Source organism: Trichosurus vulpecula, chromosome 1 (assembly GCF_011100635.1).
Source record: "Trichosurus vulpecula isolate mTriVul1 chromosome 1, mTriVul1.pri, whole genome shotgun sequence".
Classification (NCBI taxonomy): Eukaryota; Metazoa; Chordata; class Mammalia; order Diprotodontia; family Phalangeridae; genus Trichosurus; species Trichosurus vulpecula.
The window spans coordinates 519,798,755-519,823,496 of record NC_050573.1 but is presented as its reverse complement, the minus strand read 5'-3'; the positions used below and the strand labels follow the sequence as shown (position 1 = coordinate 519,823,496).

The following is a 24,742-nucleotide window of genomic DNA, read 5'->3' as shown; positions in this document are numbered from 1 at the left end:
TGACTTCTATCCAGATATCTCTGTTTCCTTAATGTATCTCTATAAATGATGTCTGAAAAGTATTTGAGGATCCTTTAGCAGGCCAACTGCTATGTAAATGCCAGCTATGAGCATAATGACAAATTAATTTCTGCTCGCCAAATGTCAGCTGGCTTACCTTATAATTATCAAACCTCAAATCCAGTTTGATGTGTGTGTGTGTGTGTGTGTGTGTGTGTTGTGTACTCTTTAAAAATGTAGTAGCAATTTAAATCAATTTAAATCAAGTGAGAAGAACATTCACCAGAGGGGAAGAATAGATTAACACAAGGCACAAGGTAATAAAAAGATTTTCTCTCTCTCTCTCTCTCTCTCTCTCTCTCTCTCTCTCTCACACACACACACACACACACACACACACACACACACAAACAGTAAAGTATTAGCCTAGAGATGCTTTCGAATGGTAGAGGGTTGTTGTCATTATGTGAACTTAGGCAGTGATGGGGTTCAAATGAATTAACAACTGGTTCTCCACAGGAACTGAGCTGAGGTGCCACACCTGCTAACAGCATGGAACTAAACCTAAAATTAGGTACTGGTTCTACAGTTAGAACCAGCTGAATCCCACCACTGAACTTAGGGACAGATGCATTGACTACAGGAAAAATTGATTGTGATTTACAGAGGTACTCTCTTCTTTTAAAGAAATTTAATACTATATTTTCATAGAATTATAAAACTTTAGGCCTGGAAGAGAACTTAGAGATACCTGGTTAGCTACTCTCATTTTAAAGAAGAGAAAACTTGGTGCCAACAGGTAAAGAGCCTTGCTCAAGGTCACACTAGGTTAGTAGCAGGGGCAGGGCTCCAACCCAGGTCTCCTGTCCTTTGCTATTTCCACTATACAAAGCTTTCTCCTGACCACAAGAGATCATTGAGTCTCTCTGGCATCTGAATGATATGCTACTTAAACCATTTGGTCATTTGGTTCAGGACCAGTGATTTCATTGGTGTCTGGACCTCCTGGTGGGGAAATTCCTTCTACCATGCTGATATGCAACTACTACGGAACTTAAAGAGTCTTAAAGAGTTCCCTGGGGAAACTGAGAGGTTGAGTGATTTGCTTAGGGTCACAGAGTAGATATGTGTTAGTGGCTGTACTTGAACTCAGGCCATTCTGACTCTGAGGTTGACTTTTGTCAAGCTGCCTTTACTGAAACATACTAATATGATAGTTGTAAACTGATGAGGCTGGTTTAAATTCTAGCCTAATAAGGAGAAATAGCTGCATAAGAGGGGCTTTGCTTGATCCCTCTCAAAAGTCCTGAGGTCTCTCCTTATTTTTGTGTGGGGTCTCAAACACCGTAGGTGATCCTTGGGGGATAGAAACATGAATACATTTGGTCCTTTTCTTAGCTCTAGAAAAGAATTTTTCTACAACCTGACTGGGTGATATTCCAAGGTCCTCCTAATGCCTAACCTAAATCTCTTCTGCTGCCCTTTTAAGTACATTTTGTTTTATTTTTTGCTCTCAGTGGAAACAAAGAACAGCTGTTCACCAGGACCCAAATAATGTTCTTGAGAACTCATATCAAGTCTTCTTGAAAAAAAGAAAAAAAGAAAGGAAGAAAGAAGAAAGAAAAGGAAAAAGAAAGAAGGAAAGAAAGAAAAACTCCTGCAAACTAGGTGACCTAGTTTCCTGTCTTGACTATATCACTAGTCACCTTTGTGATCTTGGGAAATTCACAAAGTCTTTGTGACTCAGTATCTTTATCTGTCCATGGTGGGAATGATATTATCTTTGCTATGTCTTATAGGGTCCTTGTGAGGGTGAAACTGAGACCGTGGATAGTCAGTAAACGTTTATTGAATATCCAGTATGTGCAAGGCATTGTCATAGGTGTTACAGGTAAAGAAAGATGAAGAAGACACAAATCAAGATTGATTTCTGCATTCTTTCTGGAGAAAGGAATTTATGGTAGAGGTGAGTAGGAGAAAGGCATTTTGTAACATGATCAAGGGAAAGAGCGTAATGACTGTCTGTGCTGACGTCTTAGAACATGAATTACATTAGAAATACCCAATGCTCATGTAGACATGTGAATTCTAACAAGTTTGCCAAAACATCAGTTACTCAGTATGGTGCCTCGTGACTATCAGAAAACAGCACCTATATGCCCATTTATATTCATAAATACACATATTGTATTACAATATAATATGTATTGGACCTGTAGTTTCACTAATATAGGGAATACCTGGCTAAGGAAACTCTCTCTACCAATGCAGATCAGCCCCTTTTCTACAATTCTTCTCTTACAGAATTGCCCAGAACACTGAGAGCTTCAGCAATATGTGTAGTCACTAAGTCAGTGTGTGTCAGAAGCAGAACTTAGGTCTAGGTCTTCATGATTGGTTCTGTAGCCATTAGGGCTACACCATTTCTCCTTAGGTATCATATTACGTTCGATCATATTCTATCATATTTATTCCATATAGTCATAAGCTTTCAGTTATTCACAGTAGGATTATCCAGTTTGTGGATTACCCAGGTTGCTTATGTCCCTTTCTTCTTCCTTTTGCATTTGCCTTTTGGTCATTTCTTTGCTCATTAAATACTCTGAAAAAGAAAAGTCTAGTAGAAGGAGAAAAGTGGCATTTAAATGAACTTTGCTTCCTGGTGATGGCAAAGGATGACAGCCTGATAACTTGTAAAACGTTTATGGAAGGGTTGAAATTGGGAACCAAAGTCAGGTTTCAGTATTTTCTGTTGGCTTCATTTATCTCTCTCTCTCTCAATCTGTGTTTTTAAATCTCTCATTTGTTGAGGACAGTTAAGGGTAGACTGTAGCTGACCTCAGAACGGCCATTCTGAATTCAGGCCAGAAGCAGGACTCCATGTAAACATTTTGGAAAAGTTTATTTAGGGGACTAGCATGATATTAGTGTCTGTCCATAAACAGGGGAGGTCTGAATCTTGGGAATGGACAACAAGGATTCCTAGACACCAGTGTCAGGCTGGATGACTTCCAGAATCAAGAAAGAAAGGGCCTCCTTCTGAGTCAAGAAAACAGCTGGGCTATTATTTCTAAATCCAAAAAAAAAAATCACTCATTAATAGCCTGACAGTGCAGAGTAGCTCCAGGCTGCTAGGCTTATTTGCTTTAATCATTGGCTATGGGATTAGGTCAGCACTGCTTAAATTGCAGAAAAGTTAGTGAGAGCACTAGAAAATGATGGAACTTACAAGTAATACCCCGTAGCGCAGGACGTACAGGTTCCTGGATCATCTGAAATAATAAAAATAATCATTTAAAAAAGCACAATGAGTTTCCCATCTTAAAAAATGACCATTTAGAAGAAAGTGACATTTCTTTTATTTTTATTGCTTTATCTCAAAGGAAAAAACTGGGATGTTTTTCACAAAGTGACTTTGTCAAGGACCAAAACTTGAAGGCACATGGATCATTCCAGGATGGCTCTTTCTAATCACCTTGACATCTGTTCTTCATTTACTTCTTAACTTCTTAATTTTTGTATAACGGTAATTTCAGGAATTCCAATGTGGAAATTCCCTCTATCAATGCAGACCTGCAAGTTATCTGTAACTCGAGTCCTAGAAGAGTTGCCTACGGAAGTTCAGAGATTTAGGGACTTATCTAGGATCACATAGCAAGAATGTGTCAGGTCTCTCTAACCAACTGCACTGTGGATCAGCTCCATCTGTTTTTAGAAAAGGCAAGTAAAATGAGAGTGCTCAAAAATGTTGAAATCCATATTGGACACTGACTACTAGGAAAGGGCAGGCTCAAACTCTTAAAATGCTGAGATGAGTTTAATATCATTCATAAATTCAGGTTCTGCTAAGGTCTGAAAGCTTCTGTGGGCATGTGTTGGGATTGACAAGTTCTTCTACACACACTTGGAAAGGAATGCAGGTTTCTGACTATGAATGAGTTTCCCATTATGCCTTCTGTATTGGGAGCAACATCCTAGCCCCTACCCCCATGCAGGTTAGGCTAGTTTTTCCTTAAAAGGCATTGAAACCATCCTCAAGATTTAAGTGGCTCAGGTGACTAAAGGCTCCAGGTATTGACACTGATTCTTGGTTGCCTAAACAGAAACTAGTCCTGAGGAACTCCAGGTGCTCTCTGATACTTGGCTTGCAAATGACTATGAGCAGCTCAAAGGGAAGGGAGCTTGATTCAGCTGAATAATCTTGTGGTGTCCTTGATACATATTCTTGTTGAATATATTTGTCTGCTATGGCTAAATAAATCACCTTTTGTTAACTATTAAATGAATTGCAAGTGTTTCATTTCATTCCAATATCATACTTAAATTATCAGAGGGCTGACTTAAGTCAGTCCCATCCCAGACCACTTTTCAGTGTCAGGAGTATCATTCAGAAGGCCCCTTTGAAATATCGACACTTGGTCTTCTTAGTTCAAGTAACCGCTGAAGATTCTGTACTTCATAGCCCTCTTGAAGAAGCTCTCTGTTCTCTTAAATCACAATGATTAGATATATTTATGCTGTGGATAAAATGATCCTTTTCTTCAAAATCTTGGAACTTGAAAGAAAGATTCAGTGAGGGACCTTGAAAAATTTCCTGGCCATTCATCTCATTGCCTCTATGTACTAATAGACTACATATCTAGAGTGCATTCAAGTTTACAAAATGCTTCCCTCAAAACCACCCTGTGAGGCAAGGAGTGCAGCCCCATTTTGCTGATAAATATACTGAGGTACTGTAACAACAACACTGCCTGCTGCTACTGTGGCTGTGCAAGGCCAACAACAACAGCACACAGAAGGGCTGCTAGCACAGATTCTTTGATCTGCTTTTCTAAGGAAAGCAACTTTAAGGGGTTAACAGTCTATATATATATATATATATATATATATATATATATATATATATATATATATATATATATATATATATATATGTATATATATCATTCACTTAGTTCAGGGGAAAAAGTACCCTGAACTTTCAGAGCAAATGCAAACAGAAATTACAAACAGAGAAAATATAAAAAGATCAACAGCATACATAGTTACCAGAGAAAGAAACACCAACATCTGGGTTTTCAAAGCTGGAGGGACTCTGTGACGGCTACCCAGAGTCTCCACGCCAGCACTCTTCCAATGAGTATGCCCCCAAAAGCAAAATGCTAACCTCCAAGTATATATACATTTCTTCAGGGTCAGAGGGCGTCACAACCATATGACTCAAACTCACATGACCTAGGCCTTCCTGTGACTTAAGCAGGTCATCAAAGACTCCTGATTCAATCAAATACTCCTGATTGAAACAAAGGAAAGACTCACTCAAAGTCATTTGATTGCCTTAGTGCTGAGAAGCACTCCAGAATAAAAGACAACAAAAAGTTCACTTTGCTTGCAATTATATTTGAAAGGCAAGACTCATCAAAGGTACTTGATTGCCTTAGTGCTGAGAAGCACTCCTAAACAAAAAAACAAAGGCAAAAAGTCCCACTCTGCTTGCCATCATAGGTACAGAGATGTTAAGTGACTTGCCCAGAGTCTATGTACCTGGTAAGTGTCAGACCTGAGGCTGGAACTCAGGGCTGCTGGTTCTAAGACCAATGCCTCTATCCCTATATTACACTGTCTACAAGGAGATCTGAGAATCAATCCTATTTTTAAACACCTCAAGGGAATTCTACAGCACCTTTTGGCGAACCGTTGGGTTAGGAGACAAGCCTCATTGATAGTGGGCTCTTTTTTAAACCTGGCTTCCATGATTAGATCTAATACGAATCTTGCCTTTTCTCTTCTCAATGGAGAACTTCTGCCCTTCTCAAAATCCTCTTAATACCTTAAGATTCACAGGTCACCCCGCCCCCCTTCTCTCATCTCTGGGCTTACTAAAGAGATTTCCTTTAACTTGTGCTGAGAGAGAACATCGTCTAGGCCTTTAGACTTCTTTGATTTCTCTTTGAGCTCCCCTTTGAGACAATCCATACACATCTGATAGAAGAACTATTCTAACATCATTCTGACATATTTTTTGGTCAAACTCAGTTTCTTTGTAGGTCTTTGGCAGGTATATCACCAATGCAATATGAATAGCTGCTATGAATATGCAGATATATTATAAGGATTGAATCTCCAGGTATAATAGGCATTCCTCACTCAAGACTAAACCCATATAACATTTATTCCATACACTAATACCAGACAACATACCATTATGGAAATACAGGAAAGCAAAGCTTAACAGAGCAACAAAGGTATTTGCACCTGTTACCAACCCTCCATTTCACTTTCACAGCTCCTTGATAACAGCTACTTAAAAGGTCTTAAGCGAATTGTCCTTCCCCCTTTCATGGGTCCCCCTTCCAGTGAATTTCTGCCCTCCATCCCTCAGCGAGTCTCTGGCCTTCAGCAAGTTCTGCTGCTGCTGCCACCACTGCTGCCAGTTCGATCAATGCTTCTCGCTAGCTTTCTTCTTCTCACTCGTTTTCTTAATGCTCTCTATATACAGTTCTACTCAGCACCTGATTGGCTTAGTGCAGAAAGGCATGAGGGTCCATGTGAACAAAGGCACAAGAGCCTACACATCTCAGCAAGGGATGTCAAAAACATCCATGATTGGTCGGGTATGGTCACCTGGGCCTCTTAATGGTCAGGGAAGATCTTCATATTCCATTAACCCTACAGCAGGAAGGAATTTCTGCCAACTATACTGTTATGCAGCAGGTTAGACAAATGCTGATCTATTTCAACCTAAAAGTTAGGGTTGAAATGGTATTAGAAGGATATCACTGAGTATATAGATAGCCTACGTGAAATATAGCAACTGATCAGGCTCCTACCAGCATTGAGTTGAGTAAGTATATGCTCTTTTTCTAATTAAGTCAAAGTGGTTTCCTGCTTCCCTTTTTATCATCAGTGCTGCTCCACAGATCCATCTTTTATCCATCAGGACATCTGAATTTTTAGCTGTTCTTTTCCTGAATACCTGCTGATGCTTTTCTTGTTTATAGAGGCGACTTATCTAAGAATAGGACTGGATTGGACTCGGAGTCAGGAGAGAATTCGGTTTAAATTCCAGCTCTGACAGAAGAGACCTAGGTTCAAAACTCAGCTGTGTGAACATAGGCAAGTCACAGTCTCTCTGAAACTCAATAACCTCATATATTAAACGAGAATAACTATAGCACCTACCTTAAAGGTTTGTTCTGAGGGTCAAATGTGTAAAGATGAACTATATGAAAGTGAACTATCATTATCACCACCACCATTACCATCACCCGCCTCTTCGTCCTCCTCCTCTTCCTCCTCCTCCCCCTCTTCTTCCTCCTCCCCCTCCTCTTCCTCCTCTTCCTCCTCCTCCTCCTCTTTCCTCCCTCTCCTTCTTCTTCTCTTCCTCCTCCTCCCCCTCTTCTTCCTCCTCCCCCTCCTTTTCCTCTTTCTCCTCTTCTTTCTCCTCCTCTTCCTCCTCCTCCTCCTCCTCTTCCTCCTCGTCCTCCTCCTTTCCTTCCTTCTCCTCCTTCTCACAGCGTTACTGTGAGGAAAGAATTAGTAAACTTTAAAGCCCAATATAAATTGGAGATTCAACTACATTGGCTTATTCAGTGGTTAAGTCTGACCATTTCTCTGATTTGACAATATCCCCGCCCCACCCCCCCAATCAAATCCCAATCTCCAAGGTGCTAATCATGACTCCCTCCCAGATTAATGAACTTATTCTTTATTCCTTCATGCAGGTCACTGACAAAAATATTAGATATTACCATGTCTAAGAAATGCATCCACCAACGTTGTTTTGAGTTCAGGGACTTTTCCTGCTCAGTTGCATGGTGAACTGGGTACAACAGTTTCCATAAATGAATAATGCATAGGACAGTAATAGTTTCACATAACACCTTATGAATGCACGTTCACATCTCTCATTATTGTAAGTTACTCTAAAGAATAATTAGTTTATTTTTAAAAAGTCTTCCCTCTCAGAAGACCCATAAGCTGGATGCTAGCTAGACCGCACAGTAAAAGGTAGCTCCTTTGAGTTGATCTAGAGGTGGGAAACCAACCTTAGGCCCTTGAACTTCATTCTAAAACAGGTTTGAGTTTAGTTGAGGAAGGATGGTGTTTCCCAAAGGAATATGAAGCTTCCTGGTTCCTGATATGCAGAACAAGGATGAAAACACACACACACACACACACACACACACACACACACACACACACATGACTTATCTAGACTTGCTAGCTGTTTTAAAGGTTGCTATATAAAGCAGAATATTTTTCAAATATTGTTTTCCAAATATTGTTAAATCATCGTCCTGCTCTGACACATATTGGCCGTGTGAACCCAGACAAAGTCATTTAATCTTTTGGTGTTCTTTAGGCCACTTCTCTGCAGGGAATTTGCCAACCTGCATTGGTAGATAGAGTTTTCTTTATTCAAGAGTTCCCTGTATTAATGCAATCACAGGTCTGGTTCCTATCCCTAGCCCAAAATTATTGAGGGGACAGAGTATATTTTGATGAAAATTTGGGCAGGGGGTGAGGACGTATATGGAATAACAATGTCAGTTAAGATTCAGACAGAGCCTCACACATTTGGGGAAGAAAAGCCTTCAGAAGCAATTGTTAATTTCTAATTGTTTACATCCTGTTGCAGAAAAATATGTGAGGAGATACTTTGTCCAGAGAAGATAGGATCTTTCTTCTTTTGAGCAAGCTCGCAGCTATTGTGTCCTTTTAGTGAAGAGGGCAGGTTGTAACATTGGCTGGTCTTTAGAGTTATTGATAATTTTTTTTCATTTTATTTAACATTTATTTTTCATATTGTAATATTCAGTTGTCACATTTTCTACATTGACATTTTCATGCTAACAACTCCCTCCCACCCCAAGAAAAAGAAAGGATTTTACCCAACTTTAGGATGGAATGCATTAGAAATGAAATTGCAATTGCAACCAAGTTCCAAAGAACACAAAGAGACCAGACGACAGAAAAGCTGCATAGAAGACAGCTGCAGGGATAACATCGAAAAGGAGCAAATCAGAATCCTGAAGAATCTCAGTGTTAATATTTGTGCCATGGGGTTAACCCTAGAGAGGCCAAAGTGGTCAGAAAGCAGGACCAAATGGAGAATTTCAACAGAATACTCTCTATATAATAGAGTTCAAAATATCCATTTACATGTGCTAGCATGTTGTTCTCTTTCCTCTCTGTTATGCTTTCAGTTTTTGGTAAACATTTTTGAGATTTAAACACTGATAGCATGTCAGAATACTAACGCGCCTTAATTTATCAAGGTAGAGTTATTGATAATTAGAGTTATTAGTGATTCGTCTTGTTGGTAATGACCTTTGACCTGGACATCACTTAATACTTTGTTTTGTATGTATGTAATGCACTTATTACATAATAGTATGTATTGCAAGTACCTGTATTTGCATCTTATTTCCATACTAGATCATGAGCAGGCACCATACTTTACCTATTGGTAATTGATAATGAAGTTTCACTTCCTAATTGCTATTTCCTGCTCTGGTGGTATTAATTATAGAAGTACACAATGATCTCATGGAAAAGTTGACCCATATTGCCTGGAGATTTTGACTTCTCCTCTTTGACTTCTTGCTTACCAAGCAATCAGCAAGTCCTCTTCATTCTACCTAGATCCTAGAGCTAGAGTTGAAGAGATCTCAGAGGCCAATGGGTCCAATGCCTTTAATTTCCAGGAAAGTGAGCCCCAGGGAGGTTAAATGACTTGTCCAAAGTCGTCAGATCAAATCCAGGTCCTTTGAAATCACTTATCACGGTACCTGGCATTCAGTAGGTGCTTAATGAATGTTTATTCTTTTCCCCTTTGACGCAAGAGACACATCTCTCTCTATGGTGCCACACTGCCTTATCCATTTTCTCCTCTCAACTCCTACTGTCATTATCCTACTACAATCCTTCATCAAGACCTTCCTAGACTATTATAGTAACCTTTCGGTAGGTTTTCCTACATCAGCTCTCTTCCCCCAGTAACCTTTCCTTTATACAACTACCAGAGAGTTTTTCTTATGCATAGTTGATGGTTTTATTGTTTCTGCCTGTGCTCAAAAATCTTTTGTGGTTCCCTGTTGATTATCAAGTAAAATTCAAAAATCTTTTGCTTAGCGTTGAGGGCTCTTCACATTCTGGCAACATTGTAAGCCATATTGCTATGCCACTCATTGCAACCAAACTATGTTATTTGCTGTCCCTCACACATGGCCTGAATTTTCCAATCTCTGTGTCTTTGTTCGTGCTATTCTCTTTGCTTGGAATATGCTCCCTCACACTCTTTGCTTGCTGAATGTCTCTTCAGTTTTAAAATCCCAGATCAATGCCCCTCTCACCCTGACACCTTATCTGATTCCTCTTGTTGGTAATGACCTTTGACCTGGACATCACTTAATACTTAGTTTGTATGTATGTAATGCACTTATTGTATAACAGTATGTATTATAATTATCTGTATTTGCATCTTATTTCCCTACTAGATCATGAGCAGGCCCCATACTTTACCTAAATTTTGTATCCCCCTCACTCCCTTGACATAATACTCTGTACACAATAGAGGCTTTATAATTATTTGTTGTTGGATTATTACTGTTATGACGATTTACCATCCGAGGGCTTAAACATTAGATTTTGTGTTGTTTAGTTTCACTTTGAATGACCATTTCTGTGGAATGTACACTATGGTAAAATTAATACTTAAATCCCTTTCCTCAGTAAAATGAACCAGAAAGGTACATTTTGTATCAGAGAGGGATAATACAGAATCACAGAATTTGAATTAAAAGGGACCTCAGTGGCCATCCAATCTAAACATGAATGGAATTGCTACTATAATATACCAGACAAATGATTATCTAGACAGGATGGAACTTTTACAGCTACTCATTCATATAGAAATCATTCTTTTCCAGAGTTCACGAACCCTAAAGTGTTCTACAGTAATCAGAGGATCACTTAAAGATATACACTATCCAATATGTCATTGCCTTTTCATCATAAGAAAGAATTTTTTTTAAACCATAGTACAGTAGAATAACTCATAACAGGGAGGACTGGAAAATTTTTATCTTTAGCAATCTTCCAAGTTCTCTTTCTAAGCCTTTTGACTTTCTTTCAGTGACTCTCCCATGATGGTCCTTCTAGGACCTTTAGGTATCCCCATTATTCTCTAGGCCTAACTCCCCAACCTTAATCCATCAAAGCTAAACTTTCTTTTGTTTCATTTCCTCAAGGCCATGCTAGGTGAGTCATGTCTGAAAGAGCAGGTATGGGGTATTCAGGGAGGACTAGCACCTCTGGTGTGAGGGCTTACTGAGCTCTTTTCGGGGCTGCTCATCTGCCTTTGCTGTCCACAGCTCTCACCTGCAGTTCCAAGAAGGTGTAGCATGTGCAGAAGCCACACCCTGGTAAACTATCTCGTCAGACTCACTAAACCAGGTTGAAGGTAACCGATAGGCCTCAAACCTGTAGGTGAGTTAGGGGGATATCTACCCCGAACATGTGTAGACTTTCCCTGGTGGAATGGGTAGAAGAGAACAATGTTCCAATGACCATGATGGCATGCACTGTGGAGCACTTAGAGCTTGGTCAGACATCGAAGATGCCAAGGTCATCTACTGCATCCTGGGCCATCTCCAGTCACCTTAACTTTTGTCTGCCACTGGACTTCAACGACTCAAGAAGAGAGAGTAAGGCTGATGACTTTGTGCAGCTCTGCCTCAATTCACACATAAATCTAGATATCATTCGTGACATCATTGGTTCTCTTCAAAAGCAAAGGACAAACACCAACAATAATCTATAGAATTATTATACGCTAAGGTGTCCATGGATTAAAGTACTATTTTATCAGGGTAGTTCACCTTTTATCTGGGAACTCCCAGATGGAGCATCTCTTAATGTAAAGGAATGAGCTATTATATCTGAACAAGGCCAGAAGAGCACCGCACGGGATGATAGGATCATAAAGCTAGAGCTGCAACGAGGACCTCAGAGGCTATTTAATTGAACCCTTTCATTGTGCAGATGAGAAAACCAAGATGCAAAGATTGAGAGGTGGTATTATACATGGTGTCCCCAAAATCTTAGTACAGTTTTTAGCTACCTCAGCTACCTCAGCTTAAAACTGCACTAAGATTTTTTAAGACACCCTACACAATGGAAAGAACATTTTACTTGGGGTTGTGAGACCTAGCCTTGAATCCTGACTCCAACATTTAATAGCTGTGTGATCTTACGTAAATTGCCTAGCCTTCTGAGTCTCAGTTTCTTCATTTCGAAAATGGGGTTAATAATTGAACTACCTATTTCATAGGCTTATTATAAGGCAAGTGCTTAATACACTTTATGGTGCTAGATAAAAGGTAGTTATGATTAAGATATCCTTTCTTGAGCCAATCCAAAATATTTGTAAGGTTGAAATTAAACTGTTCCACCCAAAATAGTAGGAAAAAATTAATGTTTTGGCTGGGAGTCAACTGGTATATAGAGATATAAGAATATTAAGATCCAAATATGATAATCTAGTTTCTATCCTTTGATTTTCATCTTTGGTTAAATACTTGTATTCTTCATGAGGGATTTTCCAGGTAAAAGCTATTAATGAACAGGCTTCTCATCGTGGTTTTAGCTGCCTGAGGAAAGATTATGCAGAGGGAGGCATTTCAGGGAGGAAATCACTAGGATCAGATATTTGGAAACATGCCTCCTATAGAACCTGACATCCTGGGCTGAGGGGGGCATATTATTTGGTTGCACTGTTTTCTGTTTACCTACTTTCGAATGATTTTTTTTAACCCCGCTTCCTAATCCTATTTCTTAGGAAGGCCGATCACCAACTCTTTTCCTTGGAGCGTGGTTGAAACAGTGGCAGATGCTTCTAGAAACTTTTTTTGGGATAATTCATTTGTTCTTGCTTTTGGTGATTCGATCCCATAAAGGAAATGGATGACTAGGAAATGGGGTTATTCTTGGCTTTGCCACAGCCTTACTCAATAACCTTGAGCAAATCGCTTAGGGTTAAATTTTCTTAAAACAGATTTTTGTTCTATTTATAAACTCCTGAAATTTTGGTGGAGCATCAGCAAAATATCCACTCTTTGTGCAAATATTTGTGTGTGTATGTGTGTGTGTATGCATGCATGCATGTGTATGTGCAAAAGAGAGAAACAGAGACAAGACTGAGAGCAAGTGAGACAGACAAAGGAAAAGACAAAGAGACAGAAACAGATGGAAAGAGACAAGAGATGTAGAGAGAGGCATTCAGAGGAGACAGAGACACATGCAGAGGAGAGAGGCAAAGGAGGAAGGGAGGGAGGGGGAGAGAGACAAAAAGAGAGAGAGAGAAAGAGAGAGAGGGAGAGAAAGAGAGAGAGAAACACACACAGAAACACAGAGAGAGACAGAAAAGAGAAGAGAAGAAAAGAGAAGAGAAGAGAAGAGAAGAGAAGATAAGAGAAGAGAAGAGAAGAGAAGAGAAGAGAAGAGAAGAGAAGAGAAGAGAAGAGAAGAGACTGTCTGGGAAAGTCTACAATAAATGCAGTCATTTCAGAACTGTTTTTGTAGGTAATTGAAAAAAAAAATGATCAGTGATGCATATTCTCCTTGAGTAAATATGTACTTAGTTATGAGATGATGCCATCCAGATTTGAGAGAAAGTCACTGACACTCTTCACCCCACCCTGAGGATAATGACCTGGGTGAGAGATTTATGAGCCCAAAAGCTGTAACTAATTATAAGACTTACATAGCCCCCAAAACACATAATTCAAGCAGACGCTGAACTTACAATCCCTTTGAACAATTAGCAATCACATATAGAACTGCCTTACTAACAGCTTGGTAATTTGGCCAGAGAAGACAGAAGAGAAAAAGAGAAATGTGAAATGGTGGCATAGATACAGAGTGCCAGGGGTGTGTGTGTCTGTGTGTGTGTGTGTGTGTGTGTGTGTGTGTGTGTGTGTGTAAGGGGGAGTTATCGGCAATTTTCACTCATCTTGTCCTCACTGATGTCCAAGAACAATGAATAAATATTATTTTATTTGTTTGGCAGTACAATGCATGCAAACTGACAACTGAGAAGCATCCCCTGTAGAATCATGTACTGGAAAGGACTTTATAAAGTTATCTGAGACTTTTTCTACATGTCAGTCAAAAATGTATTGGAGAAGAAGGCAGATATATTGGAATTATCCGATTTGGTAGTCCACCAAAATCACCATTGGACTTCAGTATTGACCACATCCATTGATCCTGACTTTTTTCTTACTCAAACAATAGAATTTCTGCCATGTAAACACAGATAAATTGTGGGTTTTCTTCGCCTTCTACTATCTTAAGTCCTATGCATGATACCTAATTTACTCATAGGTAGAAAGTACAGAGTCAGCTGGATTGCTATGGGGACTAATGGGAATTAGGTTGCTATGGGGATGGCCTGATTGAGCTCACTATAGAAAGGACTTTGCTGGGGCCATTCACTGACTCAAACATTCATTCTATCAAATCATTTATTGAATGCCTCCTATATGTAAAGTCCTGTAGTAGGTGTTTGGGGAAACACATCACTTGAAAAAAGTTGGGTCCCTGCCCTGGGGGAACTTACCTTCTAGTAGTAAGATAGATTCCTATAATATGCAATAACTATAAGAATTGAAAAATGAGCTGCAATATCACATGCAAAGGAGGGGATACTTATTGACTGGGGAGAACAAGGAAGGCTGCTTGTCACATTGGAGTTAGGCTTTAAAGGATGCATGTAATCTGTGATTAGTATTCTGAGGTGATGAATTTTATGAGTCCGTTCTCAGGGTTTCTTTCTATGTGCTTCTGGGTGTCTCTGGTGTAGCAGAGAGAGAGCACTGGGCTGGGAGTCAGGGAGGCCAGGGTTCAAATGTGGTCTCAGACACTTACTAGCTGTGCGACCCTAGGCAAGTCACTTAACTTCTGTCTGCCTTAGTTTCCTCATCTGTAAAATGTGGGTGATAATAGCACCTACCTTCCAGGGTTGTTGTGAGGATTAAATGAAACATTTTAAATAAAAAATGTTTTCTGAACCTGAAAAAACCCAAAAAGGATGCATATAAACAGATCAAGAGGACAAAGGAGGGCATTTTAGGCACAGGTGACAGTGTGAGCAAAGGCACAGAAGCAAGAGAACATAGGGCACGGTTGGACATAAAACTGTCAGTTTGGTTGAAACATAGACTATGTGGAGGGGAATAATCAGCCAATCATCAAGAAATAATGAGAAAAAATTAGAATGTTGAGTGGAGCAAGGTTGGGGAGGGCCTTGGATATGAGTTTGATTTTTATTTGTCAAACGAGGAGCCACTAACTTATTTTGATCAGAGAAGTGATGGGATCAGATTTGTGCAGAAGAAAAATTCCTCTGATGGCTTTATAAATGGGAGACTAGAGTAAAGGGAAAGTGGGTGGTGAAAGTCCCATTAGAAGGCGATCATAGTAGGTGGCAGTAAGGATGGTGGCAAAGGGAATAAGTCGTGCTATCGAAAGGAGATCGACAGGATTTAGTAACTGAACAGTTGTGGGAAAGATGAAAAATCAAAGCAAACAAGGTTATAAATAGGAGAAAAATTAAAGAGTTGTAACACAGAAATAGTGACGTGAAAAGGGCAAACGGATGTAGTGGGAATGATAAGCCTCTTTTTGGACCTGTTGATTTTGAGATGGCAAGAGAATACTGACATAACATCCTCCTATAGGCAGCTAGAGAAGCATCTGTATCTAAGAAAAGATTGGGGGACTTCGGAATAGAGGTGGTAGTTAAAGCTGTGAGAGTGAGATTGCCAAGGGAGTGTCTACAAAGAGAAGAGAGCCAAAGACAGACTGTTATGAAGATCCACATTAATAAATCAAGAAGAGGTTAAGGAGTCAGCAAAGAAGGCAGGAGTGGCTAGGGAGGCAGGAAAACTGGGAGTGTTGGGAGGTCTCTGAAGCCAAGGAAGGAGAGACTAGCCAGTAGGAGGGAGTGGTCAAAAATGTAGAAAAGTCAAGATAGATGAAAAGTGGGGAAAAAGTCATCAGAATTAATGATTAGAAGATCACTGATGACCTTTGCAAAAAAAACCTTTCAGTAGGGGGTATAGCAAAGGGTTAAAGGAATGGGGGGGTCATAACAAGTTGATAGAGAAATTTTTTTTCAAGAGACTCATCAGTAAAAGGTAGGAGAGGTAAGGGAATATCTGGATGGCTAGAAGAGGTAAGGGTAGGCTTTTTTTTCCCTTTTGGTAGGGGAACTGTACTGACTTGAATGTTTATTACCAATGGATAAAGAGAGAATGACTATTCATTAAAAAAGGAAGTGGTCTAATTCAATCTCAGAGCTGGTGTGGGCCCTCCTCACCATCTGCCTAAAGTATTACCACAACCTTCTGGTTGGCCTCCCTCCTTCAAGTCTTCTCCACTCCATTCTATGGGGGCCAACACCACTTGTCTTGACCTATGCCTTGCCACTAGACTCCAATGATTCTGGAGGAGATAGTGAGGCTGGTGACTTTGCACAGCTTTGCCTCACTTAAATCCAACTCACTTGCAAGTCAAGACATCACCCTCCTGATGTCATTGGTCCTCTTTGAGAATGAAGGATGAACAACAATGGCTGGAAGGGACCTCAAAGGGATTTAACTCTAACCCATACTTAATAAGAATCTCCTCTATACAACGGAAGTAGCCATCTAACCTTTGCTTAAAGACCTCCAATGTGGGGAGCCTCATTAGCTTCTAAGACAGACCAGGATACTTTTGTATAACTAATTGCTAGGAGATTTTGCCTTATATCAATCTTAAAGTTGCCTCTTTCACCTTTCAGCCATCGTTCCTACTTTTGCCCTCTGGAACCAAACAGAACAAGCGTAATACCTCTTTTCCAAATATTCTTAGATAGCAAACATCCTTCCTTCTCTCTGAAGGTCTTCTCTTTTCCAGCAAACATCCCAGTTGCTTGAATTAATTCTCATATAGCATGACTTCAAGACACTTCACCTTCCTGGTTGCTCTCTGTAATGGTAATGTAAATTGGAAGATTTTCCCCATCCATTAATAGGCCCATGTGATGTGCTTGCAAGTCGCATGTGGTGGGAAAAGCTTGCTGAATGGGAGAAACTGAAAGGGTAGGGCAGGAAATGCTCAGAGCAGTTAGAGCTGAGGGACAGAGCAGACATAGGCAAATTAGCTGTGCTGTGAGTGTGTTTGTGGGAAGGCCGCAGCAGTGAGGAAGGTTATGGAATAGAGCTGCTCTCTGCTGTGATATTGTGTATTAACCTCTATGCTACTTGGATAGATTGGACTTACTGGTTTTGGGATTGGGTTTTCGGGTGTCTGAATAAATGTTTTGCTTATGTCTTCTATATGGAGAGTCTGTTACATTTTGCGATTCAGAACCAGCCGACATACTCATAACAATCACAACCATTGTGAATATTGCCTGGCAATATTCTCTTCTATGAATAATCTCCAGCTTATCATTGTCCTTCCAAAAATGCAATATCCATATCTAGACACAATGCTCCAGGTGTGTTTTGATAAGGGCAGAGTACAACAGACTTTCAACTCCCTAGCCTTGTACACTACAACTCTCTTAAGGCATCCCAAAATTACATTAGACTTTTTGACTTCTATATCACACTATTGACTGGTGCTCCCATATTACCGTTTATGCAAACACCCAAATAATCGGAAGAGAAAAAGGTTCAGTGTTTGACACTCTGGACACAGGATAAAAGTTCATTTGGGTCCATGGTCAATGATTTTCCCAAAGCACTGTCTTCCTCTCCCCTGCCCCACCCTCCCCCACCATCACACAGTATCCTGAAGGCAAACAATCATGGTATGTTTTATTGACCGATTTTGAAATGGTAGATAGATTGTAGTTAGCAAGACCTGGGTCCAAATCCTTCTTCTAGCGCTTACTAGTTGTATGACCACGGGCCCTTAGGCCCTCTAATCCTGTTTTGTTGTTGCTCAGTTGTTTCAGTCATGTCTGACTCTTCATGTCCATTTGAGATTTTCTTGGCAAATATACTGGAGTCGTTTGCCATTTCCTTCTCCAGCTCATTTTACAGATGAAGAAATTGAGGCAAACAGGGTTCAATAACTTGCCCAGGATCACACAACAAATAAGTGTCTGAGGCCAAATTTGAACTCAGGTCTTCCTGATTCTGGGCCTGATGTGCTATCCATTGCGCCACCTTTTATCCTCTATTAAATAAAGATAACACTTACCATACCTAGCTCACAGTTTTGTAAGGCTCAAATGAGATGATGCATGTAAAGCATTTTGCAAACTTGGAAGGGCTATTGTAAATGTCAATTATTTTTATTATTATCATCTCCACTCTAATCTGAAGGTACTACCAGAGGAGAGATGCTTAGAGCAAAGCTGAATAACCTTTTGCATTTTGAACATAATATACCAGTTCTAGGTTGGATTTAAGGGGGAGAATCCGAGGGATCTGAGCATTTGACATGGTCCATGTCCCATGTATCATACAGAGGGATAGGACCCAGACCTATAGTTTCATTGGTAGGGGCAACATCCAGATGAGGAAACTTCCTCTACCAATGCAGACTAGCCCCTTCTCTATGATTTATACTTTTCAAGAGTTGCCTGGAGCAGTGGTGTCCAGCTCAAATAGAAATGGGGCCACTATATCAATTATCCCTGAAGTACATATATTAACTTAGAAAACCACAGGTTAGTATTATCTATGTTCTGTTATATTTTTCTTTATTTTGTTAAATATTTCCCAGTTGCATTTTAATCTGGTTGGGGCTGCCCTCTGAGTGTTGCTGGCTGCAATGGTACCCAATAGCTTTGTGTTCAACACCTTTGGTCTGAAGCACTGAGAGATTAAGTGACTTGCTCAGGGTCACATAGCCAGCACACATCAGAGAAGGGACTTGAACCCAGATCTTTCTAGCTCCAAGACCAGTTCTCAATCCACTATACAATACTGCCTCTATCATGAACAAATACAAATATTTGAATATATACATTATCTGTCTATCTATCTATCTATCTATCTATCTATCCATCCATCCATCCATCCATCCATCCATCCATCCATCTATCTATCTATCTATCTGTCTGTCTGTCTGTCTGTCTGTCGGTCTGTCTGTCTGTCTATCTATCTGTCTGTCTGTCTCTCTGTCTATGGAGTTATCTATCTGTCCATCTATCCATCCATTTATGTATCTACCTGTCTATATGTCCATCCATCCACCCACCCATCCATCTATCCATCTCTCTACGTACTCCCTCTCTCTCTCTCTCTCTCTCTCTCTCTCTCTCTCTCTCTCTCTCTCTCACACACACACACACACACACTCCTTTCAGACAAAAGGAAAAAAATACAACCCTTCATTTCCTGACCCTGACTAGATGCATTTCACAGTCTCAGCATCCTAGGAAACTCTTTAACTAAAGTATATCATTGGGGAAAAGAAACAAAACACAACCTGCGTTTATCTCCCTTGCTGCCTAAACAGAAACACAACTGCTGAGAACAAAATTTATTCCCAAACAGATGCATTCGCTGGTCATTACTTTTGCCCAAATTGCTAGTTTCACTCAAGCTTGTGTAAACAAGTCCTGTTATCTGAAAAATCTAAGAGGCATTCTCTGTGATTAACCTCCAAAGGAATATTTGCTCCAAAAAAAAAGCAGATCCTTCAGTTTTATGTCTTTTTAATATTTTGAATGTCTCTAACCATTCATCACCAAGAATATTTTCTTAAAGAAGCGATGTTTTCCTTTGTGTTTCTTTATGTTGCTATGGAAACTAGATTACTTTCAACTCATTAATCAGAAGGCACCAACAAGATATCTATCTTTCCTCATCAGTTTGGATCTTTTGTTCATGGCATTTACCATTTATAAACTTCCTAAGTTATTGAAATAATTTTCTCCAAATATGTTTCCTTTGATCTGATTGGTTTTCTATATTCAATGTGTTATTTATCATTCTGCTTTTTTCTCTTTGGATTATTTGACAGATTTCATAGAAGACTAAAGATACCATGATGCACAAAGAAGCAGGTTGGTCTGAAGAGGCAGAAAACCTGGGTTGCAGTTTCAGCACTGTGCCTGGCTAGTTGTGTGATCTTGGGCAAATTGCTTCCCCCCTTCTGTGTTTTGGTTTCCACTTCTGTAAAGTGGGGGAAAAAAGAGAAGGGTTTGGACTATCTGATCTTCAAGATTCCTTCCAGGTCAGATTGCTTATTTTCTTTCTTTTTTTTATAAATTTATTTTTTATTTTTAGTTTACAACACTCAGTTCCACAAGTTTTTGAGTTTCAAATTTTCTCTCCCTCCCTCTCCTCCCCCCTACCCCCCAAAGATGGCATGTAATCCAATGCAGGTTCCACATTTGCCTTCGTATTGATCTTATTTACATAGTAGTCCAGTTGTAAAGAAGAATTATAACCAATGGAACAAATCATAAGAAAGAAGAAATGAAACCAAAAAAGAAGGAAAAAAAAGGAGAGCAAGTAGTTTGCCTCAATCTGCATTCAGACTCTGTAATTCTTTCTCTGGATGTGCATAGCTTTTTCCATCATGAGCTGTTTTTGAACCTTGCATTGATGAGAAGAGCCAAGTCTATCAAAGTTATTCCTTACAGATACTGTGTGTCTGTAATTGTTCATAATTATCTCCTGGTTCTGGTCCCCTCACTCAGCATCAGATCATATACGTCTCTCCAGGTTATTATAAAGTCTGTCTGCTCCTCATTTCTTATAGCACAATAATATTCCATTACATTCATATACCACAATTTGTTTATCCATTCCCCAATTGATGGGCATCCCTTTGATTTCCAATTCTTTGCCACCACAAAAAGAGCTGCTATAAGTATTTTTGTACGTAGGGATCTGTTTCCCACTTGTGTGTTCTCTTTGGGATACAGCCCTAGAAGCGGTATTGCTGGGTCAAAGGGTATGCACATTCTGATAGCCCTTTGGGCATAGTTCCAAATTGCTCTCCAGAATGGCTGGATCAGTTCACAACTCCACCAACAATGCAAAAGTGTTTCAATTTTCCCACATCTTCTCTAGTATTTATAATTTTCCTGTTTTGTCGTGTTAGCCAATGTGACAAGAGAGATGTGGTACCTAAGAGTTGTTTTGATTTGCATTTCTCTAATCAATAGTGATTTAGAGCATTTTTTCGTACAATTGTAGATATCTTTAATTTCTTCCTCTGAAAACTGCCTGTTCATATCCTTTGACCATTTCTCAATTGGGAAAAGATTTCTTTTCTAAGGTCTCTTTCAGCTCTGACCCTCTGTATTGAAGCCCTTTCTGGGGCAGTAGATTAGAGCACTGGGCCAAGAATCAGGAAGATGCATCTTTCTGAATTCAAATCTGGCCTCAGATACTTACTATCTGTGTGACCCTGGGCAAGTCACTTAACCCTATTTGCCTCAGTTTCTTCATCTGTAAAAGTGAACTGGAGAAGGAAACAGCAAATTACTCCAGTATCTTTGCCACAAGAAGCCCAAATGGGGTCACTAAGAGTCAGATATGCCTAAAAATGATGGAACAAGACGAACAAGGTCCTTTCTAGGTCAGATATTTTGTGTTCCAAGGTACTTTCCATCTCCAACATTCTATATCTTGTGGACTGTTACAGCACTGAAGTTTTGTGCTTCATGAATACGATTGCTTTAATCTGTGATTTTCTTTTCTTTTATTCTTTGTAGCAAAGACAGAGTTTGCCAATTCTTCAGTGTCAGGTGTCATTTTATACAACATCCCTTTCATGTGCCACATTGACAGGTGGAAATTTTTTTTTAGGTAAAAATATATTTTTTGTTTTCTTTAATATTTTAAAACATTTTCTCTCCATTACAAAAGTTACCATCATTACGCCTATTTTAATTTGTAGATCTTGGAGTTACTGAAATTTTGATCAGTGAGAATCCAAGAGTTAAGTGATGGCAATTTTCATTTTGCCTTCTCCACTCAGTTGCTAAAGTGATCATACTAAAGCAAAGGTCTCATAATGTCATCCTCCTGCTACAAAAACATCCCTGTTACCTACAGTATCAAATATAAAATCATTTGTTTGGTTATCAAAGCTCTTCATAAACTGTCCCATCTCCCAAAAGGTTAACTAGGTGGTGCAGTGGGTAGAGTGCCAGACCTAGAGTCAGGAAGACTCATCTTCTTGAGTTCAAATCTGATCTCAGACACTTAGTAGCTGTGTGATCCTGGGCAAGTCACTTAACCCTGTTTGCCTCAGTTTCCTCATCTGTAAAATTAACTGGAGAAGGAAATGGTAAAACACTCCCATATCTTTGCCAAGAAAACCCCAAATGGGGTGTGAGGTTAGTGGGGAGTAAGATCTTCCCCGCTCGTCAATAGGCCTCATGTGGAGCCCATTAAGGGAAGCTTGCTTGCTTGTAGGAAGGCTTATACACCATTGATTAATTTTTAATTAGGCACCGAGCTTAAAGAGTATATATTCTGAGAGGTGAGCTTTTGCTTTGGGGGCTCGCTTATGAGAAAGATGTTGTGATTCCTTGGTTGAGACTCTGAAGGGCCGTATGTTTAGAGCTCCCCGACTCCTCAGAGGTAAAGGCTCTCTCGATTCAGTGGTGGATGTAAAGCTTTGACTTAGGCAGTGGAGCCCTGTTTGTTGGTCTTTATTTCTCTTTGTACTTTTTTCTGTTTAATTAAAGAAGATTATTGACCCCTTTTAAATTGCTTTCCTAGTAAAGCAGATAAAAGAACCAGCACTAACAGTTATCCTGGGGATGCCAGTGTGGTGACATGGGGTCATGAAGAAATGGACATAACTGAAATGACTCAATAAGAATAAACATCTTCCCCTTGCCCCTCTACTTTCCCCCATCCACTCCTGCGCTACCCACACATACCTTTCCAGTCTTCTTACATCTTATCCACCCTGCCACGTACTCTCTGATCCAATGACACTGGCTTCCTTGCTGTTCCTCCAACAAGACTCTCCATCTCCCAACTTCAGGTCTTTTCATTGGTTGTCCCTCATGCCTTGAATGCTCTCCCTCCATCATTTCCACTTTCTCAGTTCCCTGTCCCTTCAGGTCCAGCTAACATCCCAACTTCTACAGGAAGACTTTTCCAATGTTGCCGAATTCTAATGCCTTGCCGCTATTATTTCTAGTTTATCCTGTATATACTTCAGTATATGTGTACATAGTTATTGGCATGTTGTCTGCTCCAATACACTGCGAGCTTCTTGGGACCCGGGGCTGTGTTCTGCCTTTCTTTGTTATCCCTAGTGCCTTTTTTTGTATCCCCAGTGCCTGGCACATAGTAGGCATTTAATAAATATTTATTGGCTGATGACTCATCTTAGTTTCTGTAACAAGGTTGCAGATCAGTTGCCTAGTTGCCATAGACTTTACCAAATAATAGAACTATTTTACAGATTAAAAACAACATTAGGAACTATCTAGTCAAATTCTCTCAGTTGAGAGGCATGGTGTAGCAAAAAGGACACTGGATTGTGAATCGGAGGAGTTGGGTTTAAATGTAGAATCTTTCATTGACTGTGTTACTAAGGGCAATTTTCTAGGCCTCCTTGGGCCCTAAGAGTCCTTATCTGTAAAATGAAGGAGATGAAATTGATGAGGTACTTTCTAGTCTTAACGTTTCATAATAATAATAATGACAAATATTATTACTAAAATAACTGTTCATCATGACTCCCAGAAAGACTATGAGCTCTTCGAGGTTAGGGACTATGACATATCTCTTCCATTTCCCCAAAAGTGCTGGGGAATAGTAGGTAATCAATAAATATTTCTTGACTGACTTCATCCAAGAACTGCAAAAATTCATACAGATGATTTTTGTTGTTGTTCAGTTGTTTGAGTCATGTCCAACTTTTCGTGACCCCATCTGGAGTTTTTCTGGCAGAGAGACTAGAGTGGTTTGCCATTTCCTTCTCCAGTTTATTTTACAGATGAGGAAACTGAGGCAAACAGGGTTAAGTGATTTGCCCAGGGTCACACAGCTAGTGAATATCTGAGGGCAGATTTGAAATTGGGAAGATGAGTCTTCTTGACTCCAGGCCCAGCACTCTATCCACTGTGCCACCTAGCTGTCCAAACAGATGATAATGGGGTGGAAATTAACCAACCCTGAGCAAAGTGTTCTTTTCCCAAACCATACCATATGAATTTAAGGCAATGAGAGACTTCATGTGTTGTTATAGAATAATTATAACACTTTAAGGTTTACCAGACACTGTATGTACATTATTCCATCTGATCCTCACAACAATCCTGGGAGGTAGGAGCATTACTATCCCTATTTCACAGATGAGGAAACTGAGGCTCAGAGATCTTAAATGATTCATCTTAGGTTATACAGCTTGTAAGTGTTTGCAGTAGGAGTCAAGCTAGTTCTTCCTGATGTTGGGTCCAGAACTCTATCCTCTATAACAAAGAAGTGTCAAACATTCCACCAGAAACAGATTAAATGTAACTGGGAAATATTTAACAAAATAAATAAAAATATAATAGATGTGGCTTTCTAAGTGGTCCATGGAGATCTTCACATATAGTTTAATGGTTCTTATTTCTATTCACTGCTCTTTACCATACTGCTTCTCAGTTTAGACCCACAGTGGGTTTTGTGTGTGTGTGTGTATGGGTTTGTTTGAAAGGGATGGGGGAGGGGGGAGTCAGCAATGAAAGACAAAGCAAGAAGCT

The 24,742-nt window shown here is 39.7% G+C and overlaps 1 protein-coding gene across 1 annotated transcript in view; it reads right to left on the bottom strand.

Moving 5' to 3' along the window:
- The window catches only part of PCSK5 (proprotein convertase subtilisin/kexin type 5), a 618,746-nt gene that overhangs the window by 63,689 nt on the left and 530,315 nt on the right, over positions 1-24,742 (bottom strand). The window contains 1 exon segment of the mRNA XM_036741047.1: positions 3,230-3,272. Within this exon segment, the coding sequence (XP_036596942.1) occupies positions 3,230-3,272 (43 nt within the window).